This window comes from Corylus avellana, chromosome 4 (genome assembly GCF_965113065.1).
Source record: "Corylus avellana chromosome 4, dhCorAvel1.hap1.2, whole genome shotgun sequence".
NCBI lineage: Eukaryota > Viridiplantae > Streptophyta > Magnoliopsida > Fagales > Betulaceae > Corylus > Corylus avellana.
Genome location: NC_142493.1, coordinates 22,996,006 through 23,012,197, shown reverse-complemented (window position 1 = coordinate 23,012,197; position 16,192 = coordinate 22,996,006). Strand labels below are relative to the sequence as shown.

The 16,192-nt window shown below is 36.7% G+C and overlaps 2 protein-coding genes and 1 pseudogene across 2 annotated transcripts; 2 read left to right on the top strand and 1 right to left on the bottom strand.

Moving 5' to 3' along the window:
* On the top strand, positions 1-926 carry LOC148586472 (uncharacterized). The gene is made up of 2 exons (XM_088515652.1): positions 1-333; positions 435-926. The coding sequence occupies exons 1-2, from the start codon at positions 1-3 to the stop codon at positions 924-926; spliced, it is 825 nt and encodes a 274-aa protein (XP_088371778.1).
* Positions 927-1,586: 660 nt separating this feature from the next.
* LOC148586471 (uncharacterized) lies at positions 1,587-2,150 on the top strand. Its single transcript, XM_088515651.1, has one exon. The coding sequence runs from the start codon at positions 1,587-1,589 to the stop codon at positions 2,148-2,150; it is 564 nt and encodes a 187-aa protein (XP_088371777.1).
* Positions 2,151-11,596: 9,446 nt separating this feature from the next.
* Positions 11,597-13,114, bottom strand: LOC132177386 (stearoyl-[acyl-carrier-protein] 9-desaturase, chloroplastic-like; annotated as a pseudogene).
* Between the last annotated feature and the right edge of the window lie 3,078 nt (positions 13,115-16,192).

Genomic DNA, 16,192 nt, shown 5'->3' with positions numbered 1-16,192 from the left:
ATGGCGGATGATCTCGCTCGGATGTGGGCGAGCCTTTCTCTTTTTGAGGTGGAGGGTGCTAAATTGGAGATCCAACATCAGGCGTGGGAGGAAGGTGCACATCATGGGAAAACTTGTTTGGTTGGGAAGTTGATTGCTGACCATCTGGCGAGCAAGGAGATCATACGAGCCACTCTACTTTGGGGTTGGAAGCCATCAAGAATACCTTCTTTCAAGGTGTTGGCAGACAATCTGTTTCAGCTGGATTTTGTGACTAAAAGGGATAAGAAAAGAGTGTTGGAGGGGAGACTATGGGTCTTTGAGGGAACCTGTTTGCAATGGAGGATTATGACGGTTTACTTCCCCCAACAAAGATTCCGTTTCACAAAGCATCATTTTGGGTCAGAATGCAAAATCTTCCTTTGGCCTGTGTGAGTCTGACCGTCGGCCAACAGATTGGTTCGTCGATAGGCCATGTTGAAGAGGTGGACGTTGATGATGGAGGAATGGGATGGGGCAAATTTTTGCGGGTTAAGGTTACACTTGATCTGCACAAACCGTTAATGCAAGGGAGGATGCTGAAAATAAATGGGTCATCTGTGCTGATCGGTTTTCAATATGAAAGACTCTCGAAGTTTCGCTTCCAATGTGGTGTGATCAAGCATGGGGTGACTGGTTGTTCGGAGAGTAATGGAGCAAGAAAGCAGAATACTCCTACTAAATTTGGGCCATGGTTATGTTCGACATCTCCTACACGGGTTTTTGGTGGAAGACTTGGCCACCATCCGGATCGGAGAGAACCACCCAGGTGTGACAACGAGGGAGACTTCGGGAGACAGGATCATGGCAGGGGCAGACACCGAGCAGACAGCGCCCACCTAATAGGAGGCCAGAGGATGGCAGGGAAGGGTCTGGAACGGCAGAGAGCAGGGCTGGGACTCCTTTGATAAGTGAATTAAGGAGTCAAAACTTTCCAAAAAAAAGCTAAACCAGCGGTTACCAAAGCAGCTGGAGGAGAAAAAGATGGGGATATTACAGGCAGAAATCGTGGAGATTTTGTTTCCATGAAATCTGTGGAGGATCCTATGATTAATATGGCGGGATTGGGGGAGCAAGAAATCTCCCATATTTATGAGGACCAATTTGCTAATATGGGAGGGGAAGAAACTTCGAAGCCATTTAATATTTCCCCAAAGCAAGTGGAGAGAGGAAAATCACAAGGACGTGTGCGTGCATGGAAGGGGGTATGATAGTCATATCAATCTGAAAGGACAAGAAAGGGCAAAGGGTGGAAACTACCTTATAATGGCTGACTTAGAAAAAAAGATGAAAAGCAATTGTTGTGGGGAGAATGTTGAAAGAAGACGTGTTAGTGATAATACATGGAACCGAAGGCCAAAGGAGGGACAAGTGATGCATTTGTTGGGTTCCATTGTGGAGGTACAAGGAAAAAGAAAGGTGAGAGATTTTAATGGGGGAGGGGAAGATACACTGAAAAAAGGTCGGACAACTGGAGGACGTACGTACAAGCCTAGTGGAGTGGTGATGAGGGAGACTAAAAATGGATTGGGATTGGCGGCGGTTATTCAACAACCCTGCCGACTGCAATGAGTATTATGAGCTGGAACTGTCGAGAGCTTGAAAACCTTCGGACAGTTTGGGAGCTTCACCGATTGGTGAAGGACAAGAGGCCTACTATAGTTTTCTTAATGAAAACTAAATTACATTCTAGTGGGATGGAATGGGTGCGAGTTCAGTTGGGGTTTGACCATATGTATGTGGTGGATTGTGTGAGGTGCAGTGGAGGGTTGGCATTACTTTGGATGAGAGAATCTGGGGTAGAAATTCAGCATTACAGTCGTCAGCACATTCATGCAAAGGTATGTCCCTCTCCTACCGACCCGCCATGGAAGTTTACCAGATTCTATGGTCATCTTTACCCTAGTAAGCGTTCAGAGGCATGGAGCTTGCTTTGGCGTATCGCCAAGATGGAGCTGGAACCATGCGTCTATCTTGGTGACTTTAATGAGATTATTTGTGTAGCTGAAAAATTCGGTGGGAATGGATGCCAAAGGGGTTTGATGGAAGCTTTCCAAAATGCCTTAGAGGAGTGTGGTCTCTCGGAATTAGGCTATAGGGGCCCTAAATTCACATGGAGCAATTGTAGATAGGGAGCTGAACTTACAAAGGAAAAATTTGATAGAGTGGTAGCCAACCGTGGATGGTGTGATTTCTATCATGGTGAGGAGGTCTCGGTTGGGGTTACTGTTTGGGGGCGCATAAACTTTAGATTTGAAGTTGGATGGGAGCTTGATTCAATTGGGAACTCTAGAAGAAACAACTGCAATCAAATGGGTGATATGGAACCATGCCTTCTATACCTACCAACAGGGGTTTCAGTGGAGATGAATGTGAAGCTGTTAAAGGAGTTTACCAAAGATGAGGTTAGTGTTGCACTATTCCAAATAGCTCCCCTTAAAGCTCTGGGCCCAGACGGTTTTACGGCAAATTTTTTCCAAAAAAATCGGACCATTTTAGGGGATGAGGTATGTTCTACTGTCCTTGAAACTCTTAATTCTAAAGTGATGCCAAGTACCTTGAATTTTACTCATATTGTGCTTATTCCGAAATCAAAATCCCCATCATGTGTCACGGAATTCTGACTGATAAGCCTTTGTAATGTGTTATATAAACTACTATCAAAGGTCCTTACCAATAGATTAAAAAAGGTTTTACCATTTGTTATATCCCCCACACAACACACTTTCCTCCTGGTACGCTTGATTTTAGATAATATATTAGCAGCATATAAGACGCTCCATACTATGCATACTGAATGAAGAGAAAGAAGGGCTTTATGGCGGTGAAGCAAGATATGAGCAAGGCCTATGATAGGGTGGAGTGACGCTTTTTGGAGGCAATTATGGGTCGTATGAGTTTTGATGCAAGATGGATCCACTTTATCATGAAGTGTGTCTCTTCGGCACAATATTCAGTCCTTGTTAATAAGACACCATGTGGACATATCACCCCATGGACTAAAAGTTAAAAAGTCACAAAATGGAACAAAAATAAATTTTTGGCAAAAATCTACGAAACTGATGCAGTTGCTGCCTTTGCTGTGAGAGTGTTCGATCACACTCGAGTCAGTGTACGAATGAAGATGTGGCAGCTGACGACCGCAGGTGCTTTTGACTTGTTGTCTTGGCCCCGAGTGCGCTCGATCATAGTAGGGCTTTGATCAATTGCACTAGCAAGGGCATGCGGAAGCTGCTACGGTAGAACTGTAAAACAAGCCAAAAAAAAAAAAAAAAAGCAAACAAAAGAAAATTCTTTTTTTTCTTTTTTTTATTAGTAACAGGAATAAAACAAAACAAATTGAAGAAAAATAAAATCCTAATTATAACTAGTAGAAGAATAAAACTAATTTAGAAATAAATTGGTTCCAAAAATTGAACAATTCCTCGGCAACGGCGCTAAAAACTTGTTGTACAAATTTTAATGTACTCGCAAGTGCACAAATCGTTTGTAGTTTAATGGATTGCAAATGCGAGGTCGAATCCACAGAGAATTGTATTTTTGAAAGAACAACTTATATCTAAACTAATTAAATCCTAACCTAGTTCCAAAAGGTTTTTGATTTTGGGTTTTTAAAACTAAAAGACAACATAAACTAAATAAAGTAAAACAAAAGATAAAGGTAATATGGTTTGAGAATTCACACTCACCGAATCATAACAACATACTTCATGTTCATCAATATTAATCCGAAGTTCTCACAATCTAAATCTTATGTATGTTTTACTATGCTTCAAAAGATTAATCAAAACCTTCCCATGTATCCATTCATTGCACAAATCACAAAAGGAATCCAAATTTAATTGAAACACCTGATGTATTCGAAGAACAAACCACAAGGGATATCGAATTTTTAAGGAAATAAAACAAAGCAATCAATTATGTGAAGTTATCTTAAATAATCAAGTGTATCTTTGAATCACAACAAAATATCTAAAAATTATTCTACACATTGAAAAAAAGTAAAACAATTGAAATTAAGCTCAATAAAATCGAAATAATAAAAACTTACATAAAAGTAACGTTGTTCTTCATTGATGAGGCTTCATCCCCAACCTTAATTGGAAATTTAACTCCACACAAATAAACCTTAAATCTAAATCTAAACTAAACTAAAGAGAAAAACTATAGAATTTTGCTCTTTGGAATTGTATATTTTCCTGAATGCAAAGAGGTCTATTTATATGCTTAGGGAATTCCTAGAAGCCCTATTAAACCTAGATAATTCGGAGGTCTGTCTCCTAGTCAAAATAAAAGTCTGAAATCGGAATAGGATTTGTCCAGATTTGTGTCCTTTTATTGCGGGGCAATTTTGGCATAGTAACCATCCGAATTAGGAAAATCCTATTTCACAATTATTTGTAGTATTTTGAGTTATCTTTCCAGTGTCACTAGAATCATCGCAATCTATGGTCAAAATATTGAGACATGTGCAGAATCTGAATTTGAATCCAATCCGAAATTTTATCCAATCTGAAATTTATTCCAATTTAACATTTTCTTGGATTTGGTTAAACTAACCACATCATCTAGGTCTTCTCAAAGTGTGCTTTCTTTCAAACTTTGCATTTTTCTCTTTAAAACTATAGTTTTTCTTCAACTACCTACAAAATACTAAAAACACAAAATTAACACAAAACATTAAATAACAACACAGCTAAAGGATTAACTAATGTAAATAAAGGGGTCCAAATATGCAATATTTGGCACCTATCAAATACCCTCAAACTTACATTTTGCTAGTCCCTTAGCAAAACAAAACGTAAAATACAATGAAAGCAAGAAACATAAATCCACTTTCTTGAGAGAGACGATTGCATTTAGCATATGCAACAAGGATTTTAAATCCCTAGGCATCCCTAGTAGACGAGTGAAGTCTCGTGAGGGCTTAACAGGAATGATACCCACAAACATTGTAGCGCTATGTTGTTAACAAGAAAGAAGTTTCACATAAACCATGGTTCTTATTCATGAGCGAACTTAAAAAGATAAACACCATCATCACAGCCAAAAGGAAAGCCAGAATCAAATCACTCATAAATGGACAATTAAGACCTCATATGTTTTGAAAAGTGAAAAGTGTAATTAGTATAAAATCATGAAGCTTTTAGCTTAAACTCAAGACAAGTTCCATAAAATTTGTAAGAATCCATAACAAATGAAACAACCAAGGCAAGATATGCATTTTTTTTTTTTTTTACAAACTCTGCAATGTCTAACTCCTTTAAGCTTTCTAATTGACTCATGTAATAAGTGTTAGGCCAATGACTCCCAAGCTAGGTGACTTTAGGGCACTAGATGTAAAACATCCCTAAGGGCTTATTAACTTAAGTCAAAAAGGCTACGAAGTCAGATTAGCCATATCATAAATTAACACTGAACTTCACACATTTTGACACAAACACTCAATGTTTAAAGAAGCAAGAGGTCCGATTACTCAGCGGAAAACTCAACATCATCTTTCTTTTCTTTTTCCTTCTCTTTTTTATTATTTTTTTCTTTATATATATCTTGCAAGCCAATGGTTATTCATCAATAGGTCATCTAACAAATCTCAAAGCGAACAAACTTAAGCACAAACATCATACCTCATAGAAAACATATTAATGTGCTCAGAAAAATTTATATTAAAACAAGTGAAATCTCTTTTACCCAAAAATAAGTCAAATGACTCAGACTCCTAATGACATAATGATGTGTTCAACTCTTTAAGCATGTTAATGAAATGCAAATCACAGTTACAATTTAACTCAAACTTGACAAAAGCATAGCATAAATTTTTTTTTTTTTTTTTCAAAATTTTTAACACAAAATGACAAATAAAAATAAACAAATAAGAACAAAAATAAACAATAAGAACAAAAATAAACATACAAAGTATTTTTCCATACCCTCAAACTTGAATTACACATTACTCTCAATATGTAGTATAGAAATATATTACCGGAAGTAAGGAAATCTGAGTGTGAACAAGGCCAGAGCGTCCCCCAAACTTAAACCCCAAAACAACTCTCAACAAAAACTAATAGCAATATTTTTTTCACATAAACAAAACTTCAAAAGATTAATTGCTGTTAGAAACAAAAATAAAAACAACATGTAATAAAAAAAAATTTAAAAAAAAAAAAAAAAAAAGGAAGAATTTGTGGAGCGAAGTGCAGAAAATAAACTAGAGGAGAAAACTTACAGTGCTTGCCCCTATCATGTGAATGTCCAACCAATCCCTTCCACCTCTTCTTCTTCAAAACTTTATACCCGTCTGGAAAGATATTTCATCATCTTATGTAAAATTGCTTGCTTCGAAGGATCTTCTTAGTAAAGTGGTTCCTATATTTGTGTGCTTGTGTGCACAAGTCCTTGAGTATCTTGACATAAGATGGCTCTTTGAGATATTTAGGCAATGAAACTTTGGATTCTTGATGTGTCTTAAAAGGGACAATGATGCAAGCATGAGCTTCAATACACTGGGCAGATCAAGATTTGTTGGGAGCTCACTGTTCTCATGGTGCTCAACTTGCTCAGGGTGCTCAACTTCTTCTTCTTTTTCTTCCTCTTCAATGTTAGCAACAATTTTCTCACTCTCAAGTGTGGTGGTGACTTGAGCATGCTCAACTTGCTCTACGTGCTCCTCTTTATTATCCACAATTTCCTTCTCATCAACCATGTAGTGTAAAATGAATGGACATTCGCTTTGGTGGTGAGTAGGATTATAACAATATTCACAAAACAAAGATGGTCCCCACTTATTCATAGTTTTGATATAGACCGACCTAACTATCTTGAGTTGGGCTATTCTCCTTTTTAAGTCATCAATATGAGTAGTTGGACAAAACAGAAATACCTCATCTTTAGGAAGATAATTTCTTGTAGCACTTTCCTTCTCATCAACCATGTAGTGTAAAATGAATGGACATTCGCTTTGGTGGTGAGCAGGATTATAACAATATTCACAAAACATAGATGGTCCCCACTTATTCATAGTTCTGATATAGGCTGACCTAATTGTCTTGAGTTAGGTTGTTCTCCTTTTTAAGTCATCAATGTGAGCAATTGAACAAAATTGAAATACCTCATCTTTAGGAAGATAATTTCGTGTAGCACTTTCCGTTATTTCAAAGTTGGAGATGGCTTGAACATGCTCATGATAAGAATTGCCGGACTCATCCTCATCAATCATGTATTGTCCTTTAGCCATCAACTGACTTTGAAACTCTTCTTCCTTATTGTTATCCTCTATGCTCTCATTGTCCCAATATTGAGTCATTGGGTCAAGTTGATGTTCAAATGGGTGTTCATTCTCACTCTGGCCAATCCATTCTTCCCTCCTACGGTAGCTTGAGTGTTGGCATCTTTGAGCTCTTAATTGAATTGTCGTAGTTCTTGTATGGTCTGAGAGTTGGAAGTCTTGAGCTCTTGTATAGCTTGTTGCATATTTTGACTGGATTGTTGCATATTTTGCATGAATGCTTTGAATGTCTCTTCCAAGGATAACTCTTGTGGAAGAGGCCGTGGCACTTGAGTGATGAATTGTTGCATATTTTGACTGGATTGTTGCGTATTTTGCATGAATGCTTTGAATGTGTCTTCCAATGATAACTCTTGTGGAAGAGGCTGTGGCACTTGAGTGATGAATTGATAAGCAGGCGGTTGAGATTGGTGATCGAACTACAGATAGTCTGAGTGGTACACTTCATCAAATTGGTGAGCGTAATTTCTTGTAGCCTGAGCTGACCATGAGAAATTAGATTGGTTGCTTCAATCTGAGTTGTAATAATTAGAATTTGAATCAAACCCTGGACTGGAGAAACTGGTGTTCATTTGCTCATATGAAAAATTAGAAACTTGTCCCCATTATAGACAATCACTATAATGATGATAAGGATTTAAGCAGTATAAACATGGCTCATATGAATAAAAATTTTGATGGTAGTTGGTAGGAACTGGTGTCCTATAACTAGTAGAGACATTAAAATCATTAAAATGAAAATTCATGCTTCCCCCTTACTTCTTAGCATGCAAATATCCCACATAAAACATTAACCATTTTTTTATATATATTTTTAAATAAAATAAATTAAAAAAAATAAAACTAACTAAAATTCAAAAACTCACAAAATGAACCAAAAATAAATTTTTGGCAACAATCTACGGAACTGCTGCAGTTGCTGTCTTTGCTATGAGTGTGCTCGATCGCACTCGAGTCAGTGTACAAATGAAGATGCAACAGTTGACGAGCGTAGGTGCGCTGGACTTGCTGTCTGGGCCCCTAGTGCACTCAATCGTAGCAGGGCTGCGATCGATCGCACTAGTAGGGGCGTGCGGAAGCTGCTGCGGCAGAACTGTAAAACAAGCCAAAACAAACAAAAAAAAAATCTTTTTCTTTTTTTATTAGTAAAGGAATAAAACAAAACAAAACAAATTGAAGAAAAATAAAATCCTAATTATAACTAGTAGAAGAATAAAACTAATTTAGAAATAAATTGGTTTAAAAAATTGAACAATTCCCCGGCAACGACGCCAAAAACTTGTTGTGCAAATTTTAATATACTCCCAAGTGCATGAATCATTTGTAGTTTAATGGATTGCAAGTGCGAAGTCGAACCCACAGATAATTGTATTTTTTAAAAAGCAACTTATATCTAAACTAATTAAATCCTAACCTAGTTCCAAAAGGTTTTTGATTTTGGGTTTTTAAAACTAAAAGACAACATAAAATAAATAAAGTAAAACAAAAGATAAAGATACTAAGGTTTGGGAATTCACACTCACCGAATCATAACAACATACTTAATGTTCATCAATATTAATCCAAAGTTCTTATAATCTAAATCTTATGTATGTTTTACTATGCTTCAAAAGATTAATTAAAATCATCTCATGTATCCATTCATTGCACAAATCACAAAAGAAATCCAAATTTAATTGAAACATCAGATGTATCCGAACAACAAATCACAAGGGATATCCAATTTTTAAGCAAATAAAACTAAGTAATCAATTATGTGAAGTTATCTTAAATCATCAAGTGTATCTTTGAATCACAACAAGATATCCAAAAATTATTTCACACATTGAAAAGAAGTAAAACAATTGAAATTAAGCTCAATAAAATCGGAATAATAAAAACTTACATAAAAGTAACATTGTTCTTCATTGATGAGGCTTCATTCCCAACCTTAGTTGGGAATTTAACTCCACATAAATAAAACTAAAATCTAAATCTAAATTAAACTAAAGAGAAAAACTATAGAATTTTGCTCCCTGGAATTGTATATTTTCCTGAATGCAAAGAGGTCTATTTATAAGTTTAGGAAAGTCCTAGAAGCCCTATTAAACCTAGATAATTTGGATGTCTGTTTCCCAGTCAAAATAGAAGTCTGAAATCGAAATAGGATTCGTCCAGATTTATGTCCTTTTATTACGGGGTGATTTTAGCATAGTAACTCTCCAAATTAGGAAAATCCTATTTCAAAATTATTTGTAGTATTTTGAGTTAGATTTCCAATGCCGCTGGAATCATCACAAACCACTATTTGAGCAAAAAGTTATGATCAAAATACGGAGATCGACTTGTGCAAAATCTGAAATTGAATCCAATATGAAATTTTATCCAATCTGAAATTTAATTCAATTTAACATTTTCTTGAATTTGGTTAAACTTAACCACAGCATTTAGGTCTTCTCAAAGTGTGTTTTCTTCCAAATTTTGCATTTTTTCTTTAAAGCTGTAGTTTTTCTTTAACTACCTACAAAACACTAAAAACACAAAACTAATACAAAACATTAAAAAACAACACAGTTAAAGAATTAACTAATGTAAATAAAGCGGTCCAAATATATAATATTTGACAATTATCAATAGGCAATAGTACTAAAGTGCAGATTTAGCAAGATAGGTGGATGCCCAATCCCTCCACGTTTATGATACAGTCCCAACCTAATTTGTTAGCCCCAACAGCCACGGTTAGTGAGTTGATTGACGGCGAGTCGAAGTGGTGGAACCATGGTTTACTTGTGCAGCTATTCTCTGCGGCAGATGTGGAACATATTCTCTCCATACCCCTTTGTAGAACGATCCAAGATGAAATTCTTATTTGGAGGGGTACGGCTAAGGGGGTTTTTTGGGTGCAGAGTGGACATATCATATGCAAAAGGTGATGGATGAGGCAGCTCAAGCGGAATGTTCGTCTCAGGGCCCTAGCAGTGAGGTTTGGGGAACGCTGTGGAAACTGCCTATACCAAATGTAGAGAAGAATTTTTTGTGGAGGGCATGTCATGATATTCTTCCTACTAGATCAAACCTTTACAGGAGAAAGATTATTGAGGATCCGGGATGCGCTGTCTGTGGACTCGAAGAAGAAACGGCTTTCCAAATACTATGGCAATATATGCCCTTCGGCCATGGACGTCTGGAGCCAAGGAGGACAGAAGTTCCAGAAAATTTTTTACAACGGCCCAAGTTTTTTACAAGTAGCAGAAGCGATGTTCAAACACTGTGATAGTGATGAAGTCAAGGTGTTTGAGGGAGCTGCTAGGCGTATTTGTTGCGACAAAACGAAGTTATTCATGGTGGGGTGTCCGCTCATCCAGCAAAGGTGATGAAGCGTACTAAAGCCGCTATTTTAAACTATCAGAATGCCCATGCAGGGGGTCTCTCTGTTAGCTCTATGAATAGGACGTGTGGGTGGACAACTCCTCCAATGGGCTGGATTCTGGCACATTGGGATGTTGCAATCGATCAGAGGTTGGGACGACTAGGACTAGGGGTGATTTTACGTGATAATGTAGGGAATTTGATAGCGGCAAAATGCCTCACTCGACGGGGGTACAGAACCCGCTGCTGCAGAAGCCTTGGCAGCATTAGAAGCTACCCAGCTCTGTCGAGGAATGTGTTATGAGCAAATCCATTTTATGGGAGATGCGAAGATGGTGGTTGACGTGGTGAACTCAGGGGTGCCAGAATGGAGCACAAAAGGCCATCTGATTAACGACATTCGTACCAACTTACAAGAGCTTTCTCATTGGAAACTATCTTATGTTAGCAGGGAGATGAATCGTCGAGCCCATGAGCTTGCGAGATTGGGAACGAAACAATTTATGGATAAGGTGTGGGTCTGAGCCCCACCTACTTGTATTCAAGAACTCATTGCTCTTGAGCAATTTGGTTTGTCTCTTTGATTATTAATGAAAATCCCACGGTTTAGTTGAAAAAAAATAAATAAATAAATAATCTTACAAAATTACATTAATACATTTTTTTTTTTCTAATAAGTGATCATTACAAATTTATATTTAACCAACAAGTAGAAAAATATAGAAAGGAACAAGAAGAACAAACAGTTAACAACAAATAAACAGGAAAGCTAATAAGTAGTTTCAAACTTGATCTCCGAGTAAAAGTAACTTAGATGACTATAATATTACAAAATACAAAGAAGGGAATATTTGGTTTATTGCAAACTCCCCTATAATTTGCTAAATTATGGCTACCAGTAGTTTTTATTCACTTCCAGCGTTTAGGGACCAGCCGGAGCTATGGCTACAGCTCCCTACCAAAAATCCAGCTAAAAGAAACGGGGGATGCTTTTTTTGCCCTTGCTAGAGCTCTCTCAGCTCCTCTAGATTTCTCAGTCTTGGAGCTAATCCACATACATAGTCCTAGGCTTCTCGTCCCTCACCGGAAAGTCCAGTTAGTTTCTCAACGTTCCATTTAGCCACCAAATGTTCCAATATTTCTCTATAATCCCTGGTTGTGTACACACCAATCCGAGAGGCAACATTTGCAAAGTGATCAAAAAGATTTTCATCGTAGCTGTCGTACATTAAGTGGGCTGGCATTAATATTTTCCTCCTCATCATGTCGGCAAATGCTATGACAATTTCATTTGGATCAAGCTCGAAAAGCTTCCCAGCTATTTTGGTATAAGCAATTTCGTGGCGCTTCTTATCTGTGGCAATTGTGCGACATATTTGGGCAAGCTTTTGTCCCCATGCTTCATGGCAAGCTTGGCTGTATTTACATGGGAGATAAATGTTGCTCTTTCTTGAAACGATGTGTGGATAGTAAGAAAGCAGGGACTTGTCCTAGTGCCCACATCCTAATTAGAGAGAAATATAGGACATTAACTTGTTGATCATTCTAACTTTAAAGTTCTTTATCAACGCTATGGGTTTATTTAGTTGTATTATATTAAATAATCATATTTGTTGTTATTATTGGACGTGAAATTCCATATCACACATAAAAATTCCGACATAATATTATGGTCTCGTTATAAGCTAGTGACAAGACTTATGAGTAAGTTAAAAAATGTACGTTAAATAATTATTGTATATCTCACCATTCCTGATCCAATCAGATAGTGTGTTGTCTTCTCGACTTGTTTCATATCCACTCGTCCAGAAAGATAAAGGTATTTGTTGAGAAGATCACCATGCCTATTTTCTTCTGCACTCCATCCCCTTGCCCATGTTGCCCAAGCTGTGTTATCGCTACCCGTTTCATCGTGAAAAATTTCCGTGCCATTGATATGTGCTTGGTAAGTTGGAAGGGCTTCTTCCGTGATCATATCGCCGACTAAGACAACAAAGTAGTCGTCTGGGATGTCCTTTGTTCTCTCTCTGAGTTCATTGAGTTGTTCAACAAATCCATATAAGGTAGGATTTGGCAAAAAGTCTTGTGGTTGCCAAGATTTCTCAACAGGTTTTAGGAGAGTTAAGATGTCACTCCTGACCCACTCCTCCATGGATTTGAATATTTCAACCTTTTCTGGTAGCATGGGATGGACTGTGTTAACATTACCATGACCTAAAGAAATTGCTTTCCCTCTAGAATTAAAAGAAAAAAAAATTAATTAGTATTTTGTTAGGTAATTGATTGCAGCTAAAATAGTCAACAACGCAAAAGCATGATGAGAGATTTTAAAGAATGGACTCACTTAGCGTTGGTGTAGAGAGTGGAAGTCATAGAAAACTTGGGAGATCTCTGAGCTCTTGTAGGTAGGAGAGCAACTAAAGGAAGGGATTGAAAGGCGAAGTAGTTGAACATTACATCCATGTTTTTAACCTTAATTTGCTTTGTTGTTAAAATGGTGAGCACTGAAAAAAAAAAAAAAAAAAAAAAAAAAAAAAAAAAGGACTGTTAGCATTATATTTAAATGAAATTAGACAAAAATATATTCCTAATTTTTTTTTTTTTTTTTACATGTCTACATAATGAGAGGAAAATGGTAAGGAGAATTCGAATTAGTGACCTCTGTTTCATAAGGCATGGTCCCCAACTGATTGAGCTACCTCTTAAAGACTACAAATTCATCTATTTTAAGAAGCAAGTCAATTAAAAAATAAAAATAAAAAGATGATGATAAGCCAAACTAGAATTGCATAGCCATCTTTATACCAAACTTTAGAGAGAAAATTCTATTTATAAAATTTAATTTTGCAAATATTTTCTCAAAAAATGTAATCATTCAAAACTTTAGATTGCAAGAATGAAAGTCTTACATCAAAGGATAAGCTTTTCTTACAATCAAGTGTACCTTAGGAACTCGTTGATGATATATTTGGAGACATGCTCCCGTTCAAGTCCTTTTATATAGGCTCTTTGGGGAACTGCATGCATATTAATTTTACCATCCCCAAGCCGGCCGGTAATTAAGATGGGCACACATTTTCCTGTTAATTAATGCAGTTAGGTGTTAGGTTGCAAACTACCTTAAAAGCAAAATGTGTCGGAGAAATTTTTTTTTTTTCTAATTTAATTTATTAAAATGACATGTATTTTTTATTTTTGCAAATATATGTAAGAATCAAATGTCGTTAAAAAAATGCATGTAAGAATTTAAAATATATGTGAAAATACATGCATTTTGAACCCAAGTGAATTAGGAAAAAAAATCTATTCAATTTGAAACAGAACTTTATACATTTACTTTTCTGAAATTTATACAGCAATTTTTGGGATGTTGAAGACAAATTCTTTTAAGCTAGCCAGGATTGAAAAAAAAAATAGCTTAATTATATGAAATATCTATTAGTGACGACCAAAGTTGCCTCTTATATTAACTTATTAGCGCCGACAATTACTTGCCAATATAATAAGAAGTATATAATAATTAATGAAAAAGAAGCAACAAAATCATAGAGAGAAATGTTAGGTGTTCTTCTAATGTTCTCTTGATGTCCTTCCAACTATGATGTAACTTTTAAAATTATCGTTGAATTTGATATTATCATTATTGACTTTTAATCTATTAATGATTTTAAAGTCACATCACAGTTGGGAAGGACACCGGAAAAACACTAGAAAAACACCTAGCATTTTCCAATCAGAAAATACATTAAAAAGACAAAAAATATTTTTGTGAAGCAAAAAATGATAATCTATTAAGACTGATAATTAATATAATTAATTATAGAGATGAAATTATTCTTCCTGTTCTTGATATGATAAAGACAAAAGAGAGATTTTAGTGAGCCCCTTGGTTACCAAACTTTTGCCCTTCCCTTATCTCACACGTACGCAAGAGATCTCCTTGGTCACAGTATCTCAGCTTAGAAGATCGACTAAATTGATCATAACCACTTCATTAATTAGTCCCCCAAATTCAAGCCCCAACTATATCATGAACTAACGGTATACCCTTCCAAGGTCTATTCCAGAAAAATTATAATACAAAATCAAAATGTCAACTGAAATATAAAATACTACAAACTGGTAATTAGCAAATTGTAGCTCAACAATGCATAAAAAAATTATCATAATTCTTTCTCATCTCTTTAGAAATATTTTAAGAGTTAATAACTTTTTTGGTACCTCGATTTTATGGTTTTTCATTTTTTTTCCCATAGGTTTTAAAACATGACTAAACTAGTACTTCAAATTTTGGAATAAACCCAATAGCCACCTCCGTTAATTTTCGTCAATTTCTCACTAATAGAAGTCCACGTGTCACTCGCTCCCATAATACGCTACATGTGATAAAAATAAAAATTAATAAAATAATAATAATAAATAATAATTAAAAATAATAAAATAAACTAAACCTAAAAAAAAAATTCCATCTCTCAGATGAAAATCCCATCTCTCACTCCATTTTCTGAGCAAGCAAGGAGACTACAACAAGAACCCAAATTCCAAAGCTACATAATCCCGAAACCTCATTTCCATTTATTTGATCAATTTTATTAGCAACGAAACAGCAAAATCACAAAGATCACCTCTCATTAGCAACACAACAAAAAATTGAAAACTAAACAAGGTCAAAATGTGTCGTTTCAGTTCTTTTGCTCAATTTTCTCAGCAACCAAACAGAATTCAGCAAAAATGCCCCCTTCAGGTGTCCCTAGTGACTCAAAGCCCAATTAACTCTCTAATTAAGCTGTCCTAAGCCTAATTGATTATTTGAGTCACTACACGTACAAAGAGAGAGAGAGAGAGAGAGAGAGAGAGAAAGGGAGGTTTCTTTGGCTGGAGATGGAGAGGGGAGACTGGCAGTGGGCACTAGGCAGGAGACGGAGGAGCTCCACTGGGCGCCTAAGAGAGAGAGAGAAAGGGAGGTTTCTTTGGCCGGAGATGGAGAGGGGGGACTCGCGGGGTCACTGGGCGGGAGACATATCAAAATCTCGTGTGCGCCCCCCGAGCAACTTAATTTGGGGCGCCTGCAAATATACTAAACTGGGGCGTGCACCCCCGATCTACTCACGGGTGGTTTGCGAGCCCCCCTGAGGCTGGGGTTGGCCTGAGGTGGCCCGTGAGCCACCCTAGAGGTAGAGGTGGCCGGAGGTGGCGCCGGCCACCTCTGGGGTGGCTCGTGGGCCACCCTTTCCCCAAAGGTTTGCTACCGGCAGCAAATCAGCAGTCACCCTTTGTTTTTATTTATTTATTTCTTTTTTTAAAAAAAAATTTTATGTATGTGGGTGAAAGAGTAAATTTTTTGAACTTTTTGGTTGTGGGTGGTTGTTTTAAACGCAAACTTTGGGAGCCAATATTTTCAAATTTTGAGACGTTTTACTGTTCACACATCACTATTCACGCACAAAAGGTGACGTGCGAATAGTGTTACTATTCACGTATCACTATTTACGCCCGAATAGTGATGTGTAAATAGTGTTACTATTCGTGCACGTGACATCA

What these genes read in the sequence shown, in the direction of transcription:
- LOC148586471 (XM_088515651.1), top strand. Translation starts at nt 1,587, where the DNA reads ATGAGTATTATGAGCTGGAACTGTCGAGAGCTTGAAAACCTTCGGACA.
- LOC148586472 (XM_088515652.1), top strand. Translation starts at nt 1, where the DNA reads ATGGCGGATGATCTCGCTCGGATGTGGGCGAGCCTTTCTCTTTTTGAG. An exon ending in TGCAATGGAGGATTATGACG is followed by an intron (nt 334 to 434) that starts GTTTACTTCCCC and finishes GTCGGCCAACAG; the next exon opens with ATTGGTTCGTCGATAGGCCA.